This window comes from Gadus macrocephalus, chromosome 6, assembly GCF_031168955.1.
Source record: "Gadus macrocephalus chromosome 6, ASM3116895v1".
NCBI lineage: Eukaryota > Metazoa > Chordata > Actinopteri > Gadiformes > Gadidae > Gadus > Gadus macrocephalus.
Genome location: NC_082387.1, coordinates 9,222,129 through 9,248,483, shown reverse-complemented (window position 1 = coordinate 9,248,483; position 26,355 = coordinate 9,222,129). Strand labels below are relative to the sequence as shown.

The window sequence follows — 26,355 nt, the reverse complement described above, 5'->3', positions numbered from 1 at the left end:
GACATGGATGCTTTCACTTACAGCATGAAGCTGCAAGACAAGCCGATGACGAGGAGAGTAGAGGCCAATAAAGTAATTATGTGTTAGGTAATTATCTAAGTTGTATTCGTGTAAGAAAAACTAATAATTACTCAATGTTTAAGGTAGAAGTCCATTAAATAAACCCTATTTGGTTTTAACAAGAAAGTTTCAAGGTTTTAAGAATAAGTAGTCAAAATATTTTCACAGAAAAGGTCGTTTATATATAAAAACACATTCCCACACCACAAACAGAAAATGCAGTTGTTTTTTATAAAATAGACATTGGGTGTAACATTTCCCAGTAACCCACATATATGCCAAACAATGGCAAAATGTGTCATCATTATTGGTTTTATTTGATCAGCTAAATTATGTTTAGCTGATTATGTTTATATTTTTGTTGTTTTTTGGATGCATGTGCAATGATTTAAGTTAAAGCCAGCATGATACACATGGAAAAGAAAACTGCATTTGAAAAGTGAATATACACTAGGATTGTTTGCAAAGCATGAACCGTTTGACAAAGAAAAAACATGTAAAACAATAAAAACAACATCAATACGATTTACTTATTTCTGTGGACATTTCTTGAGGTAAAAAGTGACGATGAATGATGCATCGTCTTTGCATACATAAGTAAAGCATTAAAGTAATGAGAAAAATAATTAAATGGCTCAAGCAATCCAGCAAAGACTTCAAATACCTTATGGTACACTGTTGCAAGGTTTGGAAAGGCAATACCTCAACACAAAAATGGCTTAAAGTTATAGATCTGCTGATTTACTATGACACACACTTTGATTGAAATAATCTGCCTGGACAGAATAGATTTTTCAATAAAAGCTGACTTTACTGTATAACATAAAATAATAATCATACAACTCTGTAGGTCTTAGTAGGCTCTAGCCACATCAGAAAGTTGGGGAACTAGACTTCAAAAATAAGTCCACCATGGCCCCATAGACATGTGCTCAACTTTACTAATCCCAACCTATTCTTAAACTCTGCCTTTTAAAATCACAACATAAGGTTTCAATATCCCAGTTGACTGACAAGAGTAGCCATAGCGACTACCTAATGTCATTTATGCTGGTTGTATGAGCAAACTGCTAAATGTTGCCATGCCTAATTTAACTTAGCCACGCCAAACTGTCCCAAATCAAAAGTCTCTCCCTTCCCGCAACTTTTAAATAGTTTGACCTAATGAACAAGCGTTTTAGCCAGCTACAGAATATGTTGTTCAATAAGAATTAGACGGACACGTATTCTTATACACATTGTCAACATATGCACCTAGGTTACTCAGTTTACAGTATTTAAACAAAACATTTAAATAGATCGTAAAATATTCAAATATTCTGAAATTCATATCTTACTATAGGAAAATAGTATACAAGATGTGCGGGCAAGTATTCTGCATCCGTCCCCTGGAATATGACGGTAAGATAAATGCCGATGGTGGACTAAATGCTTTGGTAATGAAGGGCACGAATGGCAGGGTAGAGAAACAATGGACCAGATCAATATTGTAAATAAGAAACTGTTCTTAATGTTTTATCTGGAAAAATAAAGGTAAAAAAAAAAAAAATCTAAATTGACCTTGGAAGTTTGATGAAGGACCAGGTGTTTGAAATGTGCTTCGTGCGCTAAAACAACCTCGGATCTACGGTACTTCAAAAGGTTAAAGTATGGTCTTAAGTCATCCTCACTGGATTTAAGTACCCCATCGCACAAAACAGGGATCTCACAAAAGAGATTGGAAGTCTGTCTTTCCAAAGAGGGTTACATATTCCAATGCAGCCCTTCGCCATTCTTCATGGCCTGCCCATATTTGGTCTCTCGACAGATTCCGTATACATATTTATTTTCACAAAACCAAAAGACACGCGCACACACACACACACACACACACACACACACACACACACACACACACACACACACACACACACACACACACACACACACACACACACACACACACACACACACACACACACACACACACACACACACACACAAGGTCTAGCCATAGTAACTTCAAGGTCGACACTCCAGTACCTGTTAATTTGTACTATTTTGGTTCTGAATAGAAGCAAACAAAGAAAGAAAATTAAAAAAACGATGTCTATCAAGTAACGGTTATCCCTGCTTGGGAAGGTTTACGAGTACAAACGATTACAGATATAAATGCGTATCCTGCCAGTCAAAGTTAGCCCAAGTAGAGAACGAGGAGTTGAAGAAGAGCAGAGCTCCAAAGCGGCTGATCAATAGCATGATGAACGAAGGACAGTTTCAGCAGGTGCTTAAGTATTGCACATCAGTTCATGTTCAGCATACAGGGGCCTTACAGTGCTCACGCACATGATAAGCTTCTAAAAGTACTTTGGAGCCCTAGGACTGGAGTTACCTGGATATCTCCAGCCTGGCACACAGGAATAGTGCACATACAGCAGGGGTAAAACGGACAGAAGTAAACTAAAGGAACAAAAGAAAGGGTCACGGGGGCCTTCACAACTCGACAGCAATCAGACTGCATATGAACGAGTACTGCGACGGCCGGCTTGGGTTGCGTTCCTGCCGCACCAAAGCCTCACTGATGAGGGATGAGTTGAAACTAGATTGAAAGAGCGACAGAACAAGAGGAAAACACGCCACGCCCGTTATGCCATCCAGTCTAGTTTGGTACAGTTCACACCCACATACAGCTCTTTAGGCCAGGTTCCAGCTGTCTTTGCACACCGGTGCGCTCCAGGTGCTAGTCCATTCTCATCTGGCCCGAGTAGGTGGTGAGGAGAAGCATGATGGCGAAGCCGGTGAGCAGCCCTGCGTTCTGGATGGCGAAGATGACGATGAAGCTGCTGCCTCCGGCCTCCTCCTCCTCCCGACTCACCGCGTTCATCTCTGGGAACTGGGAGGGAGACGAGGAAACGGAGAGAGGGAGAGAGCGAGCACACAACACAATTATTACTCAGATAAAACAGACAAACACACACTTCCCCATTCCTGATAGGACGTGTCTATGAGTATTCTTGAGAGCGCACACACACACACACACACACACACACACACACACACACACACACACACACACACACACACACACACACACACACACACACACACACACACACACACACACACACACACACACACACACACACACACACACACACACACACACACACACACCATGTCCGCCAAAGCGATGTAGAGGAACATTCCGCCAGCCAGGGCAAAAATCCAATTAGGCGAAAAGCTGTTTCCTGCCAGGATACCAAAGCCCATTCCCAGGTAGCAGCAGCAGGCGGACAGGAAGTTGAAGAACAGCGCCTGCTGGATGCTCATGCCAGCGTTCAGCAGGATAACAAAGTCCCCTGGAGGCAGACAGGGAGTAGGAAAGAGAGACGAAGAGAACAAAGAGAAATAGTCATTGGAGGGGCACGAGTCGAGCTAGAAATAGAACATCTGATAATGTTTTGGAAGGAAAACAAAAACAGAAAAACAACACAAATAGAGTTGGATTGATTGAAGTTGAACAATGTAATGCATGCGTATGCATGTAGATGTGAATAAACAAACATACAGAACTATTTACATATTTCACTATTTTTCATATTGTTTTGTATTTTTTTAAGCTGTACCAACTGGCCACCCCAAGTTCACCAATATTACCAACACATCTCCGACCCCGACGGGTGGCGCCCTGACTCACCGAGCTCGTGGGGGAACTCCTCACACAAGATGGCCACGGAGGTGCTGATTCCCTGGAACACGGAGGACGTGAAGGAGGCGCCGATGGCCAGCCCGTCGATGAAGTTGTGCAGGCCGTCGCTCAGCGTGATCATCCAGGCCAGCGTGCCGATGTCGGAGTAGGCCGTCCCCTTCAGCCAGTAGCATCCCCCCCTTTTGCTGCTGGGGCCCGCGACCGCACCCGCCTCGGGGCTCGAGGAAGCCTGCCACATCAGGGGAGAGAGGGGACGTTTTGAATGACGGCATGACCACAGGTGTTAGTTGTGGTATTATTGGTCCCTTTGTTGCGTTTTGCTCAACTGCTTTGGCAATGTTAAAGGGGACTTATTATGCCACCAGGTGTGAGTGTGATTAGCCTTACAAGCCGTTTCGAAAATCTGCCTAATATGACATCACTAGTGGGTGTGTCCACCTAGATCTGTGCTGGATAGATCAGTCTACCAGCCTACCCAGTGGACTGAAGTAAACATTGCTCATCTATCCAGCACAGATCTAGGTGGACACACCCACTAGTGATGTCATATTAGGCAGATTTTCGAAACGGCTTGTAAGGCTAATCACACTCACACCTGGTGGTATAATAAGTCCCCTTTAATACTTGGTGGACCATAGAGACAGAGACATGTAGAGATAGAGATAGACAGATGGACAGAGAGACCGAAAGACACAGAGTACAACATTTGAGTGAAGTTGGAAAGATGTATTCATGAAAGAAATGTAAGTTGCTGTTCGGACAATAAAAAAAAAAAAAAAGACGGTCATTGTTCCTTGGTTTCAGCTTGAAACTGCTGTTTCAGCTTGAATCAAACACTATGACATTTCACAGCATGTGTTTGTTTTATTTACGAGCTCCGCAATGAGCGAGTCACACCGTCGCTGTATTATTGTTTAAGTGTCTGAGAAGCTGCTGCAGGTGTCTGAAACCCTCTCTTGGACGCAGCGTTCTACATTAACCAGAGCCCGGACGGCTCTCGGTTCATTGGCACTTCAAATGCCCCCCCCCCCCCCCGATATAAATCCTCCCCGAGGTGCGTGGCCCCCTCCAAGCCCTCGGTTCCACACCTGTGGCGTCTGTGCGGGGCTAAGCATGAGCTCCCCCTCCCCGGCGTCCGCCTTGTCGCCCAGGGCTTCCCCGTTGGCCTGGAGCTTCTCCCGCACGCCCTCGGCATCGCCATTGGCCGACAAGTAACACTCCGAACCGTGGAAGTGGCTGTGGCTGTGGCCATGGCCGTTTTCCTGGGGGAGATAGAATAAAAGAAGGGTTGCCAATCAAGAAATAAGCATACTTTTTGTTTTTTTTAAAGAAATAAAAAAACTATATTCATAATTTGAGCCATTCAAAGCTGAATTATGAGACACAACAGGGCCAGTCAATCACTGTCAGAGCCCTGTGGAGGCCTCCCAGGTGATGAGGACTTCGAGGGAGCGGTTGTCCTACATTCTGCAGTGCATTTGCATAATGTGTTCGCGTTCCCTGTTCAACTTCGTTAACAACAAATTAGCCGTTTAGTTCATCATTTAATTGCATGATTTTAAAACGTTGATACAAGATGATATAAGGCTTCTTAGTCTGATTTAATGTAATTATCCTATTATGATAATTATATGATGTAATTGTTAACCAAACAAGGCCAAGGGTTGCACTTAAATAAATGTAAATTGAACTTGTCAAAAATGCCTTGATCTGAATCTATTTATTAATTAATGAGGATACGACGTACAGTCAGGATAACCCAAACGTGTATGACTGCTCCTGCTAAAAGCATCCTGCACAACCAGACTAACCACTTTCAATCGACTTAAAAAAGTTTGTCTAGGGACACAACATCTGAGTAATATATTACTCAGGGATTGACAATAACAATGCCGTCAAAATGTAAAAAAAAAATCAAAGACGCCAATTTAGGACGTAAGCAAACACATAGTTACGCAAAGATAAATTGATCGGAACAATGAAAATGAGGCGACGCCATCGACTCACCCCATCTTTCCGTTTCAACAGGGCCTTGAGGACTTTCTCCGTGAAGAAGAACAGGTAGAAGCCCCCGAAAACGACCGTGGACTTGGACACATAGTTGTTGACAGTGGGGTCGAAGCCAAACGCCTAGCACACAAAAAGAAGCAGTGTTGGGCCTGGCAACCATGTTGAAGTGGCGTTGAAAACCACACAATCCCACCTGAAAGGCTGAACCCAAGGGGCGCTGGCCCAGCATTGGACAGTATTAACTTCAATGAAACCGGTTGGGAAGTTAGGTATTCTTTGGAAGACACCACTTACTGGTTACTTAAATCAAGAGTGAACCTGTTGTCCCACCGATTTTTTTTTCCCATTCACTGACGTTTGCCTGCTGGTTAACAAAGAAGGAACGCTGCCAAACAATCCAGTCCTTTTGAACTTTCTAATCCCTTTTTATCCCAGCACAGTTGGCTTCTTGCAGGGAAAAAAAAATCCTGGTTTGAACGACAAACTGGCTTATATGTGTGGACGCATTGGCAAGGGGAAAACCCTTTGTGGTTATGCCAAGGCCAAGCATGGAGGCTCCTATCATGGACCATTAACCTCTCGATCTCCATTATAAGATCCATGGTAAAACTATTAGATACATGGTGAACATAACATGTGACTTGGCTTGTCTGAGGTTTAAACATTTTCGTCAAAGATTAGATACAACCAATATATTAGCGTGACTATCAGCATGTGCTGGTGAATTGGGCACCTAAAACGTCCCGAAGTTTGGTTTATCAAAAAACAGGCAGCAGGTATGATCATTGGAAAATATAGACGATTAGAAATGAGACCAAACATTGTAAGATGGATCTGTTAATGTTTGTGGACAACAAACAAAGTCTCCATAATTATACATTTTAAACTGAAAATGTGTGGCCTCAGCTTTATATAAAACCCGTATTAAAATTGCCTACTTAAAAGAAAATGGAAGATGTTGGGATGGGATATCCCAAGCCAAATGTAAAGTGGTATCAAATAGCTTTGGATAATGTTAAGCAATTGATTTTTATCAATTCTATTCCTTTTGCAGGAACACTGTTTGCACTAGTCTAGTCCACTAGACCACTCTACCTCCGGGATGAGCTGGAAGAGGGCGTTGGAGTAGAGCGTGCCAATGGCCAGGGCTATGAAGTAGAGCAGCAGGCGCTTGTAAAAGGTTTTCCTCATGAAGGGAACCACGCTGGCGCCCACCAGCGAACACAGCGAGATCAGAGTGACGCACAGGAATCCATAACCCCAGACTGACCCGCCGGCGAACCATAGAAAGAGGGGGGGGGGGGGGGGGGAGACGACATACCACATACAAGAGATGAACGAAACAAAAGGGAAATGAGAGAAAGAGGTTGATTAGTCAAAATGTCTAGAATGAGGGTATTCCATCGGGCCACCACAAAAAGGAGAAACCAGGACAATATTAAAATAGCACCAAATTTGAAATAAACCACCATGAGAGATTACGTGCATGTCAGGGCGACATGCATGTCCTGAAAGAGTAAAGGTGCAATTAGGTGCAATTAATGGTCATCCTTTCCAAAACGCCCCCAGGAGCAAAAGAGTGATTGAGGTTGATTAGAATACCACCCTTTGTGAAGAATCGAGATGAATTTGCTGTAAGCAAACATTCCCTTTAAAAGAACTTGCGCGCGCACACACACACACACACACACACACACACACACACACACACACACACACACCTCAACAACACTTCAACAAAGTATTTGAACAAACATGGTCATGAGTAATAAGTCAAACATAGGTAAACCAGATTTTAAGTGGTAGTATTGTACCCAGGTGGTAACCTTGATGACACTGCAGCATTACAAAAACCGCAGACTAAGCAGCTTCTTATCAATGTAAGGGCTCATCGTTTGGTAAACACAGCCACCATACCAGTGTACAGCAGGAATGTAAGCAGGAGAGCTATAATAGTCCAATAGTGTGTTTCATACTGAGGAGTCTGTTGCATTTCATACTGTTGTAAAAGAGCTGTAAAAAAGGAAATGAAAACCCAAAAAGAAACTGGTGGCCACACACACACACACACACACACACACACACACACACACACACACACACACACACACACACACACACACACACACACACACACACACACACACACACACACACAGTTATTTCCCCGAGTTCACTTGATTAGCAAAGGCACCTCAGGCGGAAGAACCAATGAACTGAAAACCCATTCTTCCAAGGTGCTCATTTAAGCCTGTGAAAGGAAGAGAGAAAAATTACAGGAAACAAAAGACAAGAAGAAAAAGGAGGGGTGTCTTGGGGGGGGGGAGGGGCGGAGAATGAGGCCCTCGGGCCATTTGTGCGCTTGCCCATGGGTATACCATTATCCCCCGTCGTGTGATACTGAATCCCGGAGAAAAAGATGGAGAGATACGCAGCCCGTTGGAGCGTTCAAACCTTCCCGCCGGATTAAGGGACTGATTGTCGGCAGTGACGGGGCGGACGGACGGACGGACGGACGGACAGACGGGTGGCAAACCTCGGGCAGGAGCTGGAACACGGCGGTGGAGAAGAGCGTGCCGATGGACAGAGCGATGAAATAGGCCAGGGCGCGGCGCATGTAGCGCGAGGTCATGAGCGGCACCAGCACGGCCCCGGTGAGAGAGAAGACACTGACCAGCGTCACACTGAGGAAGGAGAAGCCCCACACTGGGCTCCCACCGCACGGGGAACAGGGGGGGGGGATGCACACACGTTAGGATGGAAAGACACACGGACACAGACACACAAAGAGACAGAGACAGACACAGACACACGGGCCTTGAAGGTCTTCCTGTTCAAACTTAAAACTAATTATTGCAACGACAACCATTAAACAGAGCATCCGAGACGACATCCTCTGAACCTTATAGGAGAAAAGTGAAGCATTAGAGGAGAGATTGGGGTCAAATGGGCTTCGTGGAGTGGTGGTCCGTGGGGAATACAGAGGGAATAAGAAGAAGAATGTATTGTTAGGGTAAAAGAAGACCTGTTGAGAGAAAAGATAAAACAATTGCAAGCAGAAATTCACGATTTTGAATCCACAGTCTGCACAGAGAAGATCTGAATCTACCACAACTTCTAAAAAAACATTCCGGACTCCGTTTCGGTTTCAGTTCAGTTTTCTTGAACTGAGGATGAAACCAGAGAGGGGTTGTCTGTTTTTGCGCTACGGGGGGGCAGAAGCTGCAAGAGCGCTCCTCGCTTTGAGGGTCAGTTGTTGTCTTGCCAAGTCAAGCAAAGGCTGGGCTCTTTAATCTCTTATGCTGCTCCATCACCAGAACGGTCGGGTTCATGTGCTCACACGGTAAGGGGGTTGTTCAATTTACTAAAAAATCCCCCATGATTTCCGTTAGATGTGGGAGATGGCCCGGATCCGGTATAAGATTTGCAAATGTCTCCTTGAACGTTGGAACGTATTATTTGCTAGCCTTCTAAGAAAAGCGTGCAACATTCCCCTGGCAGTTATGCTTCCAACTCAGCAAGTCAAACAATGCTAAACAAACAGACAAGCAAGCAAGGACGTAGGCTACGCTGCACGTCAGCGCTCTCAATCGCTATCTGAAAGGAAAGAAATACCCAAGGGGGGGCGGGGGGATCTAGGCCAGGGTTGCCAAAGACGATATGAGGGGTGGTGGGTGGAGGGAGGGCGCGGCTACATGGAGTTGCAGCGGGGGAAGAGCCGGGATGACATTTGGACAGCATCTTCGCAGTCTCACCGAGACAGCATCTTCGCTTCCCTTCCACTGATCATCTTTACCTGGGAGCGCTCGCTCCTCCCGGGGAAGTATCTGCTGACTGCGGAGGAACAGCGAGGTCTGTTGGGTGCTCAGACGGTTTTAGAGGTCGCAGGCAGTAATGCAAGCTCACGCTGTGGCAGACAGGGGCTTCGATGGCCCTGATGTCGTCACCATGGTAATGATGATGCAATGTCATATTCATGGGGCGGATACCGATGCAGATGTAATCTTATCTGCACAGTTACTGCCATGCAGGAGCTTTGTTCAGTGAACTATTTGGTTGCGTCAGGAAGTTGTGAACGAAAGCAGGGTTCGATTCCAGGCAAAGAATACGTGTTCTCAATTTATATTAATTAGTACAAACAATATGCATGAAATTGACTCGATTATGGGATAGATATAGCAAAACTTAAATAAAAAAATTAATCTAAGTTATTTCATATACGTGTTCTTTCACAGGCCAGAAAAAAAATACAATCCCTTTAGTAATTGTGGACCGTTGACAGATTATTAAAAAAAAAAGAACAGGTGACAAAAAGGGCATTCCATGGCTCACCTTCTAAGCCAGTCGGTCTGGGGGCGGGGTCACTGCTAAGCCCCTCCTCCTTTTCCATGCCACAAGCACCGGCATCCAGTTGCTGTAGCATGGTGGGGCAGAACATCTGCAAGCCCTGTCCATCCAGCCGTGATTGCTCGCTGAAGTTGTACACGGCCAAGGTATCTGACGCCAGGCACTGGAGGGGGAGAGCCAGCAACCCATCAGACTTCCGGTACATGCTTCATCACATCACATCACTTAATTCAGATTCCAGCAGAGCATGCATTGTGGAATTCCCGGCACCGCTTCACCAACAGATAACACATACAGATTGCCATTAAATATCTCAGGTCGGGGGGAGAGGCACTGGTCTAGTAGCATTCCTCAGGTACGAACTGTCTTATTGTTTTGTTATCAGATGATCAACAATGCGTCAAAGAGATCACAAATATACACACAGGGATGCTAATTCCACAGCTACTTGTTCCTTCCTCGGGGCATAAAACTATGCACAACTTACAAGGAAACTCCCAGCAGCCTGGGTACTGGGCCCCATAGAACCAAACGATTTGACCCTCTGTTCCTCAACAAATACTACCTTTTAACGTGGTTAATATTGCTCCCCAGTTCTGTTTCCCCGAATGTTATTGATTTGAGGGTCACCAAGTGTCTCAATAGCTGCGTTTCCATTTAAAAAGGTGATGCAAATCTTTAGAAAGTTCGCAAAAAAGTAATTCGAATTGATGCGTTTCCATCAAGTGGTTGGAGCGGAATAGGGTGAGGACGTTACACGTTGATGTCGGCAGGGTTGCTATGGCCGGTCGTTAAACGGAAATCGGAAAGACTGTCAGTCCTGTGTGTTCAAAGTTCGCTACGTCACAGCTGATTCGAAAAATGTGCTTCCATCTCCCATTTTGCGAATTTACTCTGTTTCGCATTTCTCAAAAACCACCTCAAGCGAGCGGATAAACTTTTTTGCGAATTAGAGGATTTTGATGCGAATTTGGGCGTTTCCATCACCGTTTACTGATTCGATACTTCAAAGTTTGCATTAAATTAGGGGGATGGAAGCGCACCTACTGACAGTACATCCTCGTCCATTATTCTGCTGCAGTGGAACGGGAAATTTGATAGCCCTAAATGTACTAAATGGGCCACATTTGCCATAACACTTCGACTTACTTAGAATGACCAACAGATAGACATTGCCAGGCGTATTACTGCTACTTAATAGGCAATGTGCACCAGCAAAATGAGGACGCATTGACTTCAGCTCTGCTGCTTATGGGAAAATCCCATAAGCAATAGCCTCACCTTGGAGCTGATGGCTTTGGGCGTGGACACCGGAGGTCTCTCGGTCGCGGCGACGGAGGTGCTGTTGGCCTCGTCCCCCTGGTCCCGACTCAAGTGGGACAGGAGGGCCCGAAGCTGGGGCACTGTGATGGTGAAGTTGTCCCCATAGCGGGTCAGGAGGTCCTGGAGGACTTCGGCGGGAGACTGGGCCTGAGCCTGGGCGCTGCCTTCTCCTTGGGCCAGCACATTGTCCAGGGGACACAGGAGCATGAGGAGGACCACCATCGGCCACGGCCGATGGACCCTGAAGGAGGGGGTGGCGGTGGTGGTGGTGGTGGTGGTGGTGGTGGTGGGACAGCCATGACGAGTTTGACGGGGCATGGCTTCGTCTAGACTGGCCGGGAATCTGAGCTCTATAAAGGAGAAGGCGGATGGATGAAAAGACCATGAAACTCCTGCGGCTTACAGCCCTAGTGACCCATTTTACACTCAGATGTACACAACATGCGTGGTGGATAATAATTGACCTACAAAATAGCTGCCATTTAAATTGTTATCTTATCTACCCAAATTCCATGCAAACAATATTCCTGCTAGTACACATAATGCATGTATTATGCTGCCACAGCACAAGACACAGAACAAAAACATTAACAGGGAGAATTGGAGGAATACAAAGGGTAAACTGTCAACTAATGTACAGAGAAGGCCAGAGAATACTGTTTACGCCCTGCTGCAACCACCCCCAAACACACACATACATACTACAATTAGATATGACACACAAGAATGTAATAGCTGCCCTGAAACACACACCTCCGAGTTAATCACCTAGGCTACACAGGGACTTGCGTGAGTCATTCGTTCATTCGTTTCACTGAAGACCACTCACCTGTCCCTTTTAAAGCCGTTGAGTTAGTGCTTGTTAGGTGGTAGGCTAGTCTTCCCCCCGGGTATGCCACGGGTCGCTCCGATAGCAGGGACGCAGTGAGGCTGTGGAAGAAGAGAGGACCAATAAGCAAATTAGGCTTCAGCCCAGTGAAGAAGAAAGAGAAAACTGGCTCAAGAAATAGCCTGTCTTTAACCCAATGCTGCAGCACTGAGTATACAACACAAATACAACATAAATAGTTGATTCCAGGATATACCTTCCAACCAGCGTCGCCGCTCAGTTTACCAAACCACACATGGCTTAGCAGTGGGAGCATTCCTTGTTACTTGCGTTGCTGCTGCGTACAGTAAAGGCCTTTGAACTATCCAGGGTTGGAATTAGGTTGTGGCTGTACTGCGGCATACAGGCACTGAAAGACTTCGATAGTGAAGGAAGGGTTCCCGGCAAAGGCTTTTGAAGGAGAGAGGTTTGTGCTCATTCTTGGCTTATTTGCATTTCTTGCACTCTTACCAGCTACTGTCAAACGTATAAGTGCCTGAGGGGCAAAGAAGAACATTACTTTAACACCTCTCTTCTCCAACATTTCACCCGTTATTGGGTTATTGGCTACTATTAGAATAATCTAGCATCTTTCTAGAATAACTTCAATTCTGTTTTTATGCAACAACAAAAGATAAACTTTGATGAAAGCCAATTTAAAATTTCAATCTCATCTAGTAGTGTAAAAAATACACGAGAAAAAAAATCTCTTGTATTTTGGATTCCTTGATGAAGTTACAGCATCACAAGTTTCCGCAGATTGTAAAGATTAAATACCTCGCCTCAAACATGCACTATATAATCGAGATGTGCGGACTGTGCCGGCTTCTGGAGTGCCCTGAAGTCAAGAGAGGCCTTGGGAGTTTGGTCAGTTTGTGCCTTGCTCTGATGAAAGTAGACGGTGGAGAACCTTTTCCTGAAGAGGAACATATTTGTCTGCATCAAACCAGACCGGTACAGCGCATTATCATTTTTTACAACCTACCCCTTGCTTTGAAATCAGAATTCATGAAGCATGACATACTCAGATCAGCACAGTGGAAGTACACTAGAAGGCTATACAAGTGGAGAGGAGAGAGACAAAAACATGTGAAAAACAAAGACAGCTTAGCCTTTACAAGCTACAACATTTGTAGCAGAGGTTTGTCCTGCCTTGTATCATCAAACCAGGCCAACTTGGCAATAACTATGTCCTAAAACAGCTAAATAAAAAAAGATGTTGTGGAGTTGTTAAATATATCTAACAACTCGAATTTGCAGACAGACAAAAACTCCAACTGGTCTCCAAAAGGCCACCGCCTTGGAAACGGCTGGGAGCAGGATAGGGAGGAGGTTAATGTGGTCAAACCAAATCCTTCATCCAGTTAACCCCTTACGACAGAATTGTGAAATCAGTTCCCTGCAAACATTTGAACTGGGTCAAAAGCCTTGAGAGACACCAAAGTGTCAGGGCACACTGGTCTCAATCAGTCCACACTATAAGCATAATAGAACACTATGCAACCACATTCACTTCTCCTTGGCCCACCGTGCCAACTTTGTGTGCGTGTCCCTTTGTGTGTGTGCATGTGTATCTACAAGATAATAACTAGTAAAGCCTCCAGCTGTATCTAATATGCAGCAGGTACATGAGCGTTTGTGTTTGTGTAACCAACATGGTCCGAGTGAGAGGTCATATTTAATCTTTACATATTAGAAGAAAGTTTGGGAGAGGTTGTTGACATATATTGAACGAGACAGACAGACTGCTCCCAGCTGGCTGTTCTCTTTGTGTAAATTTGTTCTGTTTAAATTGCTCCAAAGTTACTGCAGTATATAGTACATTTAGGGGGAAACATTTGGAGGAAAAAACACCCAAACTAACTCTGTACTACTTGTTCTTCATCCACGTGCATGAAAACGTGAGACTTCACCTGCTCTACGCATGCACACCAATACATAGACAGACACAAACACATTCCAGATAGAGGGGCCTTGGTTACACAAAAACATCCTGCTGAGACAACCTTTTCTCGTCATCACCTTCATACGCTGCCTTTGGGCAGAAAAAGACTTTGGGACACGTCTCATGCAAAATCCAACATTGACCCTGACGTGTATTTCTGTTTCATGAGATTGGAATCGAGAAATGTCTTTATGAAAGTGGGGGTACAGTGAAGAACAGTTTGAGTTTTACTCCTGAAGGTTGCAAAAACAAGTCTATGTGATAAACATCTGGCATCTTTGTAAGAGTAGCCCTCGATGTATTTTCATTAGGCATAGTCCTCTTTTATGGCACTTTAGTTCAGAAATAGTGATGTGCTTTTCCTGACCCCTCTGTTAACATAATTCACACACCTCAAAAAAACATGTTAACTAGAAAGATATATTAAAATTAACAAATATATTAACATAATGAACAAGTTCCATCTTAAACCAGTAACAAAAGCCTAAACGCTGACAAATATCGAAGTAGACCGTAGTATAGAATACAAACGGTCTAAAGCAGATACAATCATAGCCTGAAATTAACAATTATTGTGACGGAGAGAGAGTACTTGCCCTTCTGATCTTTTCTTTTACGTTTTCTCCTCTTCCAGCAAATATGTGTTGCCTGTGGGTGTGCTCTTCTGTCTGCACAATGAGTAGATTGCCTACTTTATAGCATGAGGGTGTGTAGGGGGAGGCCAAACCACCACAGTCCAACAGACCTGCTATTCTTTACTGACCATAATTACTGACTATATAATTATAGCATCACCTGGTACTGGGATGATTGCATCAACCCACCACTGCAATTAGCCGCAAAGGTAATGGCTCAAATATTAGGGCGGTTAACTGACCCTTAACCAAACTGCTTGCCTACTCAAAAAGATTATGTGATGGCAGTCTTAATCCTGTTAATTGTTCACCTGGCCAGTAACTTGCTGACTGATTATAGTATGGGCTCATAATGAAGACTATTACTTTTTAGGATATGGTTCAAGACAAGGGGAAAGCAATTAGCATGTAATAGTCAAAGCGAGGTGTCGTGTGTTATCTAGTTATAAATTAAGCATACGGGACCCCATTAGTAAACTACAAAGAGTAGACTACTGCACATTTGTCACCTTCAGTCCCAGGCACAATGATAACTTTCCAAAGGGAGAGTTGAAACTCCTGTCCAAAAGACTACAGATAGCCTAACCCTACCTCTAGTACACACAAACGCTATCAATTGCAGCTTGATTCAACAAAGGTGTTATCTAACACAGCGCTTTGTTTATATCCTCCCCTAATAACTTGTTTTCCAGTGTACAACCACCACCTACGTACACGTTTCGAGTCAATAGTCATTCATTCCAATGTGTACTGTTAATGCCCCACAACAACACAATCAATTCCTATTGTAATGGTCTTGAGTTACACGTTTCTTTATGCATTAATTTGTAACAGGGATCAGTTTGGCAAGTGAAATGAAGGTGGAAACATACACGACAAGTTTGAATGCCAAAGGCTTTGCCGGTGATAATAACCCAAGTGATGGATCAGAAATCAAGTACCCTACCACAACTATTGGTAGTAACAAGGTGCGGTATTTGTAAACTTGAATTTTTGGATGTCGTTAAAAAAGACTGAGTGATCAGCCACGATCTAATGGCTAAAATGCATCATTGCTGTAGTCATATATATGTTAGCATTAGCTAATCCCTTGTCGTTAGCTTACCGGGTGATGCTGGCCAATGCTGCACGGTGGGGAAAAAAGGTTGACGTCAATTCCTCTCAATATGTTAATATGTTCGTTATGAATTTAGAAGCAACATGTAATGGGTTGGTAATAACTAAAGCGAACGCCAGCGAGAGCTTCATGTCTCCTCAGAGTCAAAATCTCAATACCCATTCAATGAAACTACACAGCAACGTGTGTTAGATGTAGGGCAATTTTTGGTGACGTAGAGCGTTTCCGCCCCCTTTGTGAATTATGTATTTCTCAATGGATATGCGTCCCTCTAGTGTCGTATATCAAAAAAACTAAATAACACCAGGAAATGCAAATGCTGATCACAATATTTTATTAAATAAATGAAAAAATCATAGCAATAACCCTGATACGATTTTGATATATCATAATATGATATAATACGTTTTTAGACGCAGGCCATTTGTACAGTTCAGCTTAAAACTTTCTCCACAATCTCACATAATGCTTATAGACCAGTTGTCTGCTTTTAGCTTGCCAAACAAAACAGGCAAAAATGCATGCTTGCATTTCATTTCTATACTAATTTTGCTGTCCCTCAGCAACCTGTATATATTAGACAATTTCACCTACCTATGTATTTTGTATTTACCTTTTCAGTTCCATTAGTTAACAACTTGAATCCTCACTGTTACCGTGTGAGTGTCTCCTTATCAGTGGTTTGGTAGGTACATCTTATCTAATTTTATGTTATTGTCTTTCTGCCTGTGCCTTAATTCTGAGATAAATAGTACATTTTCAGATGAAGACTCAGTCATAATGGACCCATCAGTGGCAGATACACGCCAACTGCTTAGCCTAGACGAGTTCTCCCGGGACAACATGAACCCGGCCACCACCAGTCAAAACTTACCACTCCTACGATTCACCGCCCATCAGAGTCCTATCAATACCATGTTGTCCCTTCTCCTGAGCTTCACCTTGATTCTGGTTGAACCGTGCTAGTTCTTCATAATCCACACAAAGACTTGGCTTCCAAGGGACATTTGTATTTGGACCACCAGCTGTCTCCTCTGACAGAACCCTCTGGATGCAGACTTGGCCTGCTGTGGGCAAGACTCTGGGTACAAATGGAAGGAATGAGGGTTTGCACACACAAGAAGATGGGTAGGGTTAGGCTGCCCATAGATATTGATGTTGACAAGACCCAAATGTAGTCCAACCCATTGTACACGGAATACAGATCCACCTCCTTTGTTTGTCTTTTAGTTGTTTCCTAATTTGTCATCTATCTGTTTAGAAAGGATGCATAAAGTGGAAAGCTGTAGTGAAAACAAATGTGTTCATGGATATTTTGAAACAGAATATTTTAAGATTATCTTTTTCTTTGCCTTTATCACTTTAATTGAAACAATTTGCCAGGAAATAGAATGATATGGCCTCACAGTAATTATTTGCCTGGTTGCAATATTTGTGCACTCACAAAGACCAATATCGGATCAATATAAGGTGATGATGTCCCACTGCGAGACAGAAACTTGTGGACAGCAACTGGCTTGTACGAGCACAATTTGAAGAATCACTTGGTAATAAAGCAGACAATGTACCAGAACCTTTTTATATCTGACTCCTAACTCTCTAAAATAGCCTCAATGTCCTGTGTGATGACAGGTTGCATCATTTCCTACCACTGCAACAGTCCCAGTATTGTCATATTTTTGAGTTTTCCAAGCCTATTTATTAGGGTGCCATTCTACTTGCTGTAGTTTGGTCTGGCTTTGCGAGACTAGGGTGCCATTATCCTAAGCAGGCATTTTACTTAGTTTATCACAATTGGCGTAGCATTGAAAATTGCAAGGTTAACTGCTAAGACATAGGTAACTTCAGTTACGAAAGTACCAAAGAACGGGCTCGTCCGGGATTTGAACCCGGGACCTCTCGCACCCAAAGCGAGAATCATACCCCTAGACCAACGAGCCACCTGTAATGTTAAAAGAATAGATTGAAATTGAAATACATTTAAAAAAAAACATGTTTGTATTATGACATACGTGCGCCAAACAGTGAATCCCATTTCCCAACTCTCATTTTATCCAACGTATACCTAACATTGGGGTACTGACTAGTGAAATATAAATAAATAAATAAATAATAAAATAACAAGTCGACTATGCGTCCATGGTCTATACACGTGAGTATTCGTCAGGCGGAAGTTGTTGTTATTGCGGAAGCAAACCGATGGAGCTACAGCAGCGCACATAGCGACCTAGCTCATTTCAACTCTGCGTGATTTAAATGTTATTTAGCTAGGCTATATGCTGGTCATTGGAAATTTCGTTTCACGGATTCCTTAGGTGAGAGGTAAAAGGCTTGTCTTAGCAACAATAATCTCTTATGTTTTGTGTGAGTCTGTGAAGATCAGAGGTCCTGGCTATGCAAGCTAGTGAGCTAACAGTCAACTACTTAGCCCATATAGGTGTATGTCATAAACATGGTGATGTGGGGACGTCGCGTAAACTAGTAGTGGAGAACATACCTGATCCCCTGCTTAGAAGATCGATAAGCAATCAGAGATCTGTTCAATTTAAAACGTGAATTTCCCATCATGTTTGCCATTGTTGTTTCTGTATGTTTCCATATACCCATAAAATGTATGCTTGTTTTTTGCTGTTAAGCATTCCTTGACGTGCTCCATTTCTTTTCTAGTTTAATTAGGCTATATACTAGCAGATGTTTTCTTATTTTACTGTCGTATGTACTGTCGTATGTATGACAACTGCAGGGATTTTAAGTGTCATGTAAATGTCAGAAATGGTCAAAGGCCAATTATTTGATGTTAATTAATGGCAGCTGTAATATCCCTATATTGATCACACCATAACACGAACATAAAATATATTGTAGTACATTTAGCGCGGGGATTCTGAGTTGTGAACCCTAGACAATGATGACTAGGCGTGTCTGGGGCTGGTCACTGCTTTCCACTGATGAGTTTACTATATATAAATAGCAGTTCCTTTTCCCGCATTGAAAACCTCAGTGTATTCACCACATTTAAATTAAGTCAATGACGACATTGTTTAAAATGACAAATTATCAATCAAGTCATCTACTTTAAAGTAAACATTGCATACGAATCCTCCTGATTAAGGTATCTTAGTGATTGTTTTGTTGAGTTGTTGCTAGTGTTCTGGATCTGTTGTCAGGCCGCTCAACTCCTATCATTATTATCATTATTATTATTATTATAGTATTTGGGTTGTGTTCTATCCCTGGTGACTAAACCAATTGTTTTGGTCTTTGTAGAGTACCGGTTGTGTTTGCGAGGACATAACCAAAGTTATTATGGCGGACCACAATGACATAAGCCTGCCTCCGGAGGAGCGGGTCCGTGCCCTCACCAAAAAGGGGAGCTCGGTGGAGGTGAGCGATGACATGCCCCCCCGTCGATATTTCCGCTCCGGCATGGAGATGATCCGCATGGCGCTTATCTACACGGAGGAGGGCAACATCGAGCGTGCCTTTGTCCTGTATAATAAGTACATCACGTAAGTATGGAACTGGCAGTTTTATTTTTTTCAAACTATGTGTTTGTAGTCTCTCAGGGGAGTGGATTGGATTTAAAGTCGCAATGTGTAAGATTAGGCCCTTCCCAGTTGGTAGGCGGGAGGCTTTTAGAAGTCAAAATACTCAATAACATTGGTCTGTGGCTTCAAAGCATGTGGCTTTGCTGGCTTGATGGCGTGAGTGATCCTTGTAAACAGAGTGGCGAAGTCACGCCCCTTCCAGTAGAGCCCATGGGACCTATGAGATCGAAAAATATGAATGGGTTTCAATGGAGACAAAGTAATTTCACTTCTTGTCCCAGTCTTTATATGCCACGGTTTACACATATGTTGTTTGTGGATTTAAATTATAATTTTTCATGTCAAGAGTTTGACCGTTTATTGTTCAGTTAAAGGCTGTAGAGAAAACAGAATGAGAAAGACTACACGGCTCGTATGTGACGTCACGCTCCCTGCGACTGGCGTAGACAAGACCGACAATCTCCCCATCGGCATAACTGAAACCGTCCACATGCCCCGACTTATAATGGTTTTCACCTCTTTCGATGCTTTTATCCTCCCTTTTGAAAAAAGCGGTGAAGTGCAGCAGAGAGATCGCCATGTCTGTACCAAAGTTCCAAGTGCGGGTGGTGACGTATATCATTCGCGTTGAGTACAGCGAAGAGCTGTAGTTCACAAAGTAGCCTCACACAAAAACATTATCATCTTCTTCGCACATGTTTTCTTTGCTTGAAAAATTATCATTAAAATCCAAAAACAACATATGTGTAATCCAGGGCACATAAAGACTGGGACCAGAAAATAATTACTTTCTCTCCATTGAAACCCATTCATATTTTTCGATCTCCCATGGGCTGTACCGGAAGGGGCGTGACTTCGCCACTCTATACGGGCTGGCCTTCATTCTCTTTTTGTAGAAAATGTCAGTAATAGGATGTGATTTGATTGATAACATTATTGAAATCACTATTTATCTGCAATGACTTAAGACATGTCCAGGTTATTATGAGCTACAAGCCAGTTGAAATGTTTAAGTTCGACTTTAAGTTCGTCATAGACGAAAAACTGTGCTAAGCAGAAGGTTTTTACTTTTATGTATTAAATATATTTATTATCTAAAGTGTTGATTTTAGAAAGAAGAAATGCTTTCAGTTTCAGTTGAAGCTCATATACATATACATATTTAAGCCTTCTTTTAAATAACAGCTCCTTTGACTGGTGTGTTTTGTAGTACATACTGTACATTCTTCTTAATTAGTGCATGTGCTTTGAAGCGAACTGAGTGACAGTTTTATGATTCTAGGTAAAGAAAAAAAACATGAGGAAAAACACGGGTGTGTAAATTTCAATGGTCAGAAATGATAAAACAACCAAAGCATTATTCAACTATTCACTATTAACTATTCAAATAAAAATTGCCCTGCCCTACTACATCCATCATGGGCTTTATTGATATACTGTCACTCTGTGTTGTTTCTATTTGCTTTCGTACTTTCGTACCACAACACACATATACTGTATGACTTGATTCAAATATAAAAATAAACTCAAGGTTCTTCAGGTTATGAGAGGGTTTAGGACATTCTTTATGACTGCTCATTGGGATTTTATCATGTTTTAAAAGGTCAAACTATTCAATTATTTGTAACCATTAAGTCCTCTGCCTCCTATTTTTTTTGAATGAAACCAAATTTTTCACGTTGTTGATTGTTCATTACATTTTATTTTGTGTGTATGTTTTTTTTCCCAGGCTGTTTATCGAGAAGCTTCCCAAACACAGGGAGTACAAAACTGCTAATATTCCGGAGAAGAAGGACACACTAAAGGTGCGGAAACATAACGTGTTCAAGACATGTTCCCGTCTTTGGGCTTTTACTGTTGCAAAAATACCAACACGGCTTTGTTTCTAATGTCGTCCTCCGGCAGAAACTTAAGGATATTGCGTTCCCTCAAGCGGAAGTGCTGAAGAAAGCTCTGCTGAAGAGATTTGAACAGGAGTACGCAGAGTTCCTTGTGAAAAAGGTAACGACCCCATTCCAAGAACAAGAACTTAACTTTCACTTGAAAGATAATCACAGAATATACAAAACAATAATTAGAATTTAAAATAAAAAAAAATAATGTTTTTGATGGTGCAGCAGTTGACCATCAAAATGATATAAACTACAACCCAGTAAATACTTTTGTTAAAGACACGCTTAAAACGCATCAGTGTTATAAGAAATGCAGACTTTAAGACTTTTAACGGAAACAAAATTCATTCAGCTCTTGAATTAAACGATAATTGAATTGAATTGGAATCAGACCATGCTGCATGCTGCATGCTGGGACATTAAGGTTGGGGGTGGGGGGTGTTGGTGGTTCAGCTGGACAAACGGTGAACGGGGTGCTGTCGTCCGTGAGCAGAAGGCCGAGGACCTGTCCCTGGCGAGGGAGCAGTCCAAGCGGCGGGCCCTGGAGGCGGAGCGGGAGCGCGTGGTGGAGCTCCAGCGGCGGCAGCGGGAGCAGGAGCAGTTCAGCGCCTTCGAGGACCTCATCCGCCGGCAGGAGCTGGAGAAGGAGCGCCAGCGGGTGGTGCAGGAGTTCGCCGCCCCGGGCACCCCGCCCCCCGAAGCCCCCATCCTCGCCGGCCTCCAGGGGCCCCCGCCGGCCTACTCGACGGTCTCCCCCGCCACGCCCCCCCCGGAGAGCCACGGCGACCTACCGGGGGGCGCCGGCAACCTGTACAACGACCCCCCCGCGTACACCCCTGGCACAACCGCCCCTTCTGCACCCCCCACCTTTGACCGGTCGCTCAAGCCTGGCTCGCTGGCCAGTCTGGACAACAACTGTGAGTTAATCTTCTTCTGAGTCCCCGGGGGGGGGGGGAGGGGCCTCTGAGGAGTTATATACCACCCCCCGCCTGCTTTAAAAGTATTTGTTCTTCTTGGCTTAGCTCGCCCCGTTTTTATGACCTACTTTATTTCCTGTTCACAACATGCCTCCGCTTGCAGCAGGCCAGGTTCCAGACCTCTCCTCACGTCCCATTGCTTCTCATGGTGCTTCGTTTGCCACAGGTAACATGGTGGATGCCTTGCGGCAGCTGGTCGTGCCGGGCGAGCTGTGCCGGAGCTTCCTGAGGCTGGCCGAGGCGAACACGACCAGAGCGGTGGAGACCTGTGGCATCCTGTGTGGCAAACTGGTGAGGGTTTTGTTTACAGTCAGCCATTGCTCCAACGGGGGAGACTGTTGTGTTGTACCAACGGTGGGCTGCGCCGCAGAACCGAATACAGAGAGAGGTCTCCATAGCAATCTTAAGAGACGAAAAAAAGAAAAAAAAAAACTTCTGTCATATTTAGTTATGAAATTGTATAGAAATATGTGGACTCTTGTACTTAGCTTAGTACAAGCATGCTTCTCTTACAGCAGTTGTTTTTCAAAATATTATTTTATTCCTGCATTAACCAGATTATGAATGTTAAGCCTGGGGTCAGCAAACCAAATCCCATTGAACAGAATGTCTAAAATGTCCTCCGGGCGTCTTTTCTATGTGACTTCACTAAGCACACGCTTCTTTCTCTATGAATGTGGCATCATGGCGTGGTGTGCTGCAGTCTTTCAACTCATCAACCGCCGGGGGCCATTTCAATCTTGGGATGAGGGTGAATGTGTTTCTTTTTTTTTTTTTTTTTTTTTCTCCAGAACCGGAATGCCTTCACTGTGACCCACGTCATCGTCCCCAAGCAGTCCGGGGGGCCTGACTACTGTGACACTGAAAACGAGGAGGAGCTCTTCCTGATCCAGGACCAGTATGACCTCATCACTCTGGGCTGGATTCACGTGAGTCGAGACAGGGTTGACACAATAGACACTAGGCTTAAAACATCTGATTTGCTGAAATCGAGTGATAGGTTTTACAATTAAGAAAAAACAAAGGTGGGCCTCTTCATAAATAATTTATGTATATTTTTAATTCAATAATGTATTATTGTTATTATTTTTATTTATTTTTACAAACCTTCATTTTTGGTGCCCTCCCCAGGTACTGGGTGCCCTGCGGACTCTGCGTATAGGGAACGGCGGGCCTGGCTTAGCGTGTCGTACTTCCATTGTGCCCAGCGTTCCAATACATAGTGTGCCGTGTTGTGTATTGTGTGTCTAATCCTAAAGTTGGTTTTCTATTAATTCCAACTAATTGCTACTCTGGTTCCAATTTTCCACCTCATCTTCCTCCCTCCCGCTCCAGCACATACTGCTAATGCTTGTCTCCTCGAAGCGATGATAAACGAGCATAAATCACCGAGCATTTCGGACAAACGCACCCAAAGTCTAACTGCGGTTTGTCACCCTCCAGACCCACCCCACACAGACAGCCTTTCTGTCCAGCGTGGACCTCCACACACACTGCTCCTACCAGATGATGCTGCCGGAGGCCATCGCTATCGTCTGCTCACCAAAGTTCAACGAGTGGGTTCAGTTTGGTTGCTTCAAATGCACTTGCGTTGTAACTCCGATCTCGTGTTCAGATCTGGTTTGGTATATAGACACTTAGGACAGTGGGACGGATAGTATATTTTTATTGTCATGTCTTTTTATGCAACCGTGTGCAATTGGCTGTTTTTGTGTTCAATGACATCGCAGGATTGGCTACTACCGCCTAACAGACCGTGGAACAGAAGAGATCTCCACATGTAAACAGAAGAGCTTTCACCCGCACAGCAAAGACCCTCCTCTTTTCACAGTAAGGGCTCTTCTTACATAATCAAACCAACCACCTGAGGACAAAATAATTAAGAAACTTGTACATAACATTGCACACTGCAAACTTTCCAGTTTAAATTTACATTGTATATCTTAGATTTTTTACTTTCTTAATTTTAAATTTATGTTCAATAATACTTCTTGTTCGAGACAGTAACACATACATATCCCCAAATGCACCTAAAAATGTGCGCTCACACACACAACTTCACATATACATGTTCAAGGGTTATTTTCGTATTATACAATTCTTTCACTGCACCAACATACAAAAACACAAGTGCAGTCTCGTAAGTGCAGTCGTCCCTGACCATAAAGCTCTTTCTGATCCTGATGTCTCCATTTTCCCACAGCATGCGGGCCATATCAACATCACAGATGCCACAGTTTCCATGTTGGACCTGCGGTAAAGTTGTAGGGTTCGCAACCGGACAAAGACTCCATTATGAAACACATTAATCTCATTAGAGAACAGTTCATCGTACGAGACAGCACAGCGCCATCTACCGGCTCTGGAATCCTTGATGAACCTCAACCTCGATTTGTTCCCGCTCTCCACTGGAACAATATTGTGACCATTCTTTGCTCTTTCCATTTTCCTTATGTTGCACTTTCCAGGCGAAGCGGTGGTTTCAGACAGGCACCTCTTTGCCATGTCTGTCTGTTCTATTTTGCTCCCTTAGTTATAACTTTGAGGAAATAGTATAACTTAGCATTAATGTTTGTTGGTGAAATGTAACTGCAGTACGGGTTATGTATCAGTTGTCTTAAACTCTAACATTTGTCTGTTCTTAATTTAATTGTAATAAGGGTTGGGAATGTCCAACAGTTAAGTGCCAAGAAAAAAGAGGATTCTCGTCGTCCAATGATGTTTTTCATTACGATCCTGACTCAGACCGTTATAGAATTATTTTCCTTATTTTTAATTTGTATATTATATCATACTTCCATTATCTATACTGTTGAGAATAAGTACTAACAGATATGGAAGCCAATAGTAACTCAGGTACTGTGGGCAGTGTCCCTGCCTTGTGTTGTGTCCAATAAATACAAAAAGACTGACTCTGTGGAATTGTTTAATTAAAAAGGGTCTTGTTTCAAATTGTCATAATCCATTATTTTTTTTAATTTTCCTTATGAAAATATATTTATCAAAGTAAAACGGGGCTATGCAAAGCATCTGTGTTACAGGTCCATTTCTCTTCTCTCTGGCTCAATGCTTGAATGTACCAGCTATTGTACATTGCTAATCACCATGGCCACAATGCCTTCCTGATGCCCAAGAAATTTTGTTTTTCTGTTTAGTAAAGTCCATACAAATATTTTACTCTGATTCAATAACTTCATCAATGTTAATAATCGGACTTAATATGACAACATTTACATTGTACTTGCTTTTCACTCATGTTTGGGTTGACATTCATAATTTTGGGTCTGTGGTTTGATGCATTTCAATATAATAATAAAGTTATTAGTACAATGGATGCAAATGAGTGTGACATTCCAAAATGTGTTTATTGCAATAATGATGAGTCAATTGTTGTATTCTGACGATTTGCCGCTAAAGATGTAAGATGGATCATGGAAAGATAAGAGCCAGATAGTTTATTTGTTTGGCAGTGATAACAACATGCATTATTTATTGTATTGCATGTAGTTGCTAGTATGTAGTAGTTCCAGAGACCTTTCTGCCTGTAACCATTCTTAAAACCTAGTATTATTTTAGGTAAAGCTGTACTGCTGTCTAATCTAACTTGGCAGGCACTGCACTTCCCAGTACGCTCTGAGTTAAGACTTACTTCTCACCCTTGTGTAATGGCCTTTCCACTGTTCATTGTTAAGATATCAATACATTTGGAGTGTGACTATTTAACCCTATAGGTGGCAGCAGTCCTAGTACCAGTGTTTTTTGGGAAAGGAAAGGAGGCATATAGTCATGATGATGACCAGACTGAGGTTGGGGCATTGTGGACTTGCATGGGACTTACACAAAATTGGGAAACATGAGGATGGACTGTGCGGGGAGTGTGCGAGTGTTTAGGACTCGCTCTAGAGAGGGAACGGCTGTATGCAGCGGTGGGCACAACACCTGTTA

At 43.3% G+C, this 26,355-nt stretch overlaps 2 protein-coding genes and 1 non-coding gene across 5 annotated transcripts; 1 reads left to right on the top strand and 2 right to left on the bottom strand.

Annotated features, from left to right (window-relative positions):
- Positions 1 to 217: 217 nt before the first annotated feature.
- slc39a14 (solute carrier family 39 member 14) lies at positions 218 to 16,212 on the bottom strand. 2 transcript variants are annotated; one of them, XM_060053954.1, is made up of 10 exons: positions 15,982 to 16,212; positions 12,258 to 12,358; positions 11,387 to 11,778; positions 10,091 to 10,268; positions 8,295 to 8,464; positions 5,756 to 5,878; positions 4,837 to 5,010; positions 3,737 to 3,977; positions 3,214 to 3,398; positions 218 to 2,932 (listed from the first exon to the last, which is right to left on the bottom strand). In XM_060053954.1, the coding sequence occupies exons 3-10, from the start codon at positions 11,744 to 11,746 to the stop codon at positions 2,780 to 2,782; spliced, it is 1,584 nt and encodes a 527-aa protein (XP_059909937.1). In that variant the 5' UTR covers positions 11,747 to 11,778; positions 12,258 to 12,358; positions 15,982 to 16,212; the 3' UTR covers positions 218 to 2,779. The 2 variants fall into 2 exon arrangements, with proteins under 2 accessions (XP_059909937.1, XP_059909936.1); XM_060053953.1 differs by lacking the exon at positions 8,295 to 8,464 and adding an exon at positions 6,854 to 7,023.
- A 1,649-nt stretch (positions 16,213 to 17,861) lies between these two features.
- trnap-ugg (transfer RNA proline (anticodon UGG)) lies at positions 17,862 to 17,933 on the bottom strand. Its single transcript has one exon. It is a non-coding gene; the product is annotated as a tRNA-Pro (tRNA).
- Positions 17,934 to 18,139: 206 nt separating this feature from the next.
- LOC132459396 (STAM-binding protein-like A) lies at positions 18,140 to 25,744 on the top strand. Of its 2 annotated transcripts, none has more exons than XM_060053900.1 (10): positions 18,140 to 18,308; positions 19,261 to 19,502; positions 21,271 to 21,346; positions 21,447 to 21,542; positions 21,927 to 22,350; positions 22,577 to 22,701; positions 23,202 to 23,339; positions 23,854 to 23,966; positions 24,141 to 24,240; positions 24,614 to 25,744. In XM_060053900.1, the coding sequence occupies exons 2-10, from the start codon at positions 19,300 to 19,302 to the stop codon at positions 24,668 to 24,670; spliced, it is 1,332 nt and encodes a 443-aa protein (XP_059909883.1). In that variant the 5' UTR covers positions 18,140 to 18,308; positions 19,261 to 19,299; the 3' UTR covers positions 24,671 to 25,744. The 2 variants fall into 2 exon arrangements, with proteins under 2 accessions (XP_059909883.1, XP_059909884.1); XM_060053901.1 differs by having other exon boundaries at positions 18,160 to 18,315.
- Positions 25,745 to 26,355: the final 611 nt, after the last annotated feature.

What these genes read in the sequence shown, in the direction of transcription:
- slc39a14 (XM_060053954.1), bottom strand. Translation starts at nt 11,746, where the DNA reads ATGCCCCGTCAAACTCGTCATGGCTGTCCCACCACCACCACCACCACC. An exon ending in CAGACCGACTGGCTTAGAAG is followed by an intron (nt 8,465 to 10,090) that starts GTGAGCCATGGA and finishes GTGGGAGCCCAG; the next exon opens with TGTGGGGCTTCTCCTTCCTC. An exon ending in TGTTCCAGCTCCTGCCCGAG is followed by an intron (nt 5,879 to 8,294) that starts GTTTGCCACCCG and finishes TTTGTGTGCTAG; the next exon opens with GCGTTTGGCTTCGACCCCAC.
- LOC132459396 (XM_060053900.1), top strand. Translation starts at nt 19,300, where the DNA reads ATGGCGGACCACAATGACATAAGCCTGCCTCCGGAGGAGCGGGTCCGT. An exon ending in CTGTATAATAAGTACATCAC is followed by an intron (nt 19,503 to 21,270) that starts GTAAGTATGGAA and finishes TTTTTTTCCCAG; the next exon opens with GCTGTTTATCGAGAAGCTTC. An exon ending in GCATCCTGTGTGGCAAACTG is followed by an intron (nt 22,702 to 23,201) that starts GTGAGGGTTTTG and finishes TTTTTTCTCCAG; the next exon opens with AACCGGAATGCCTTCACTGT.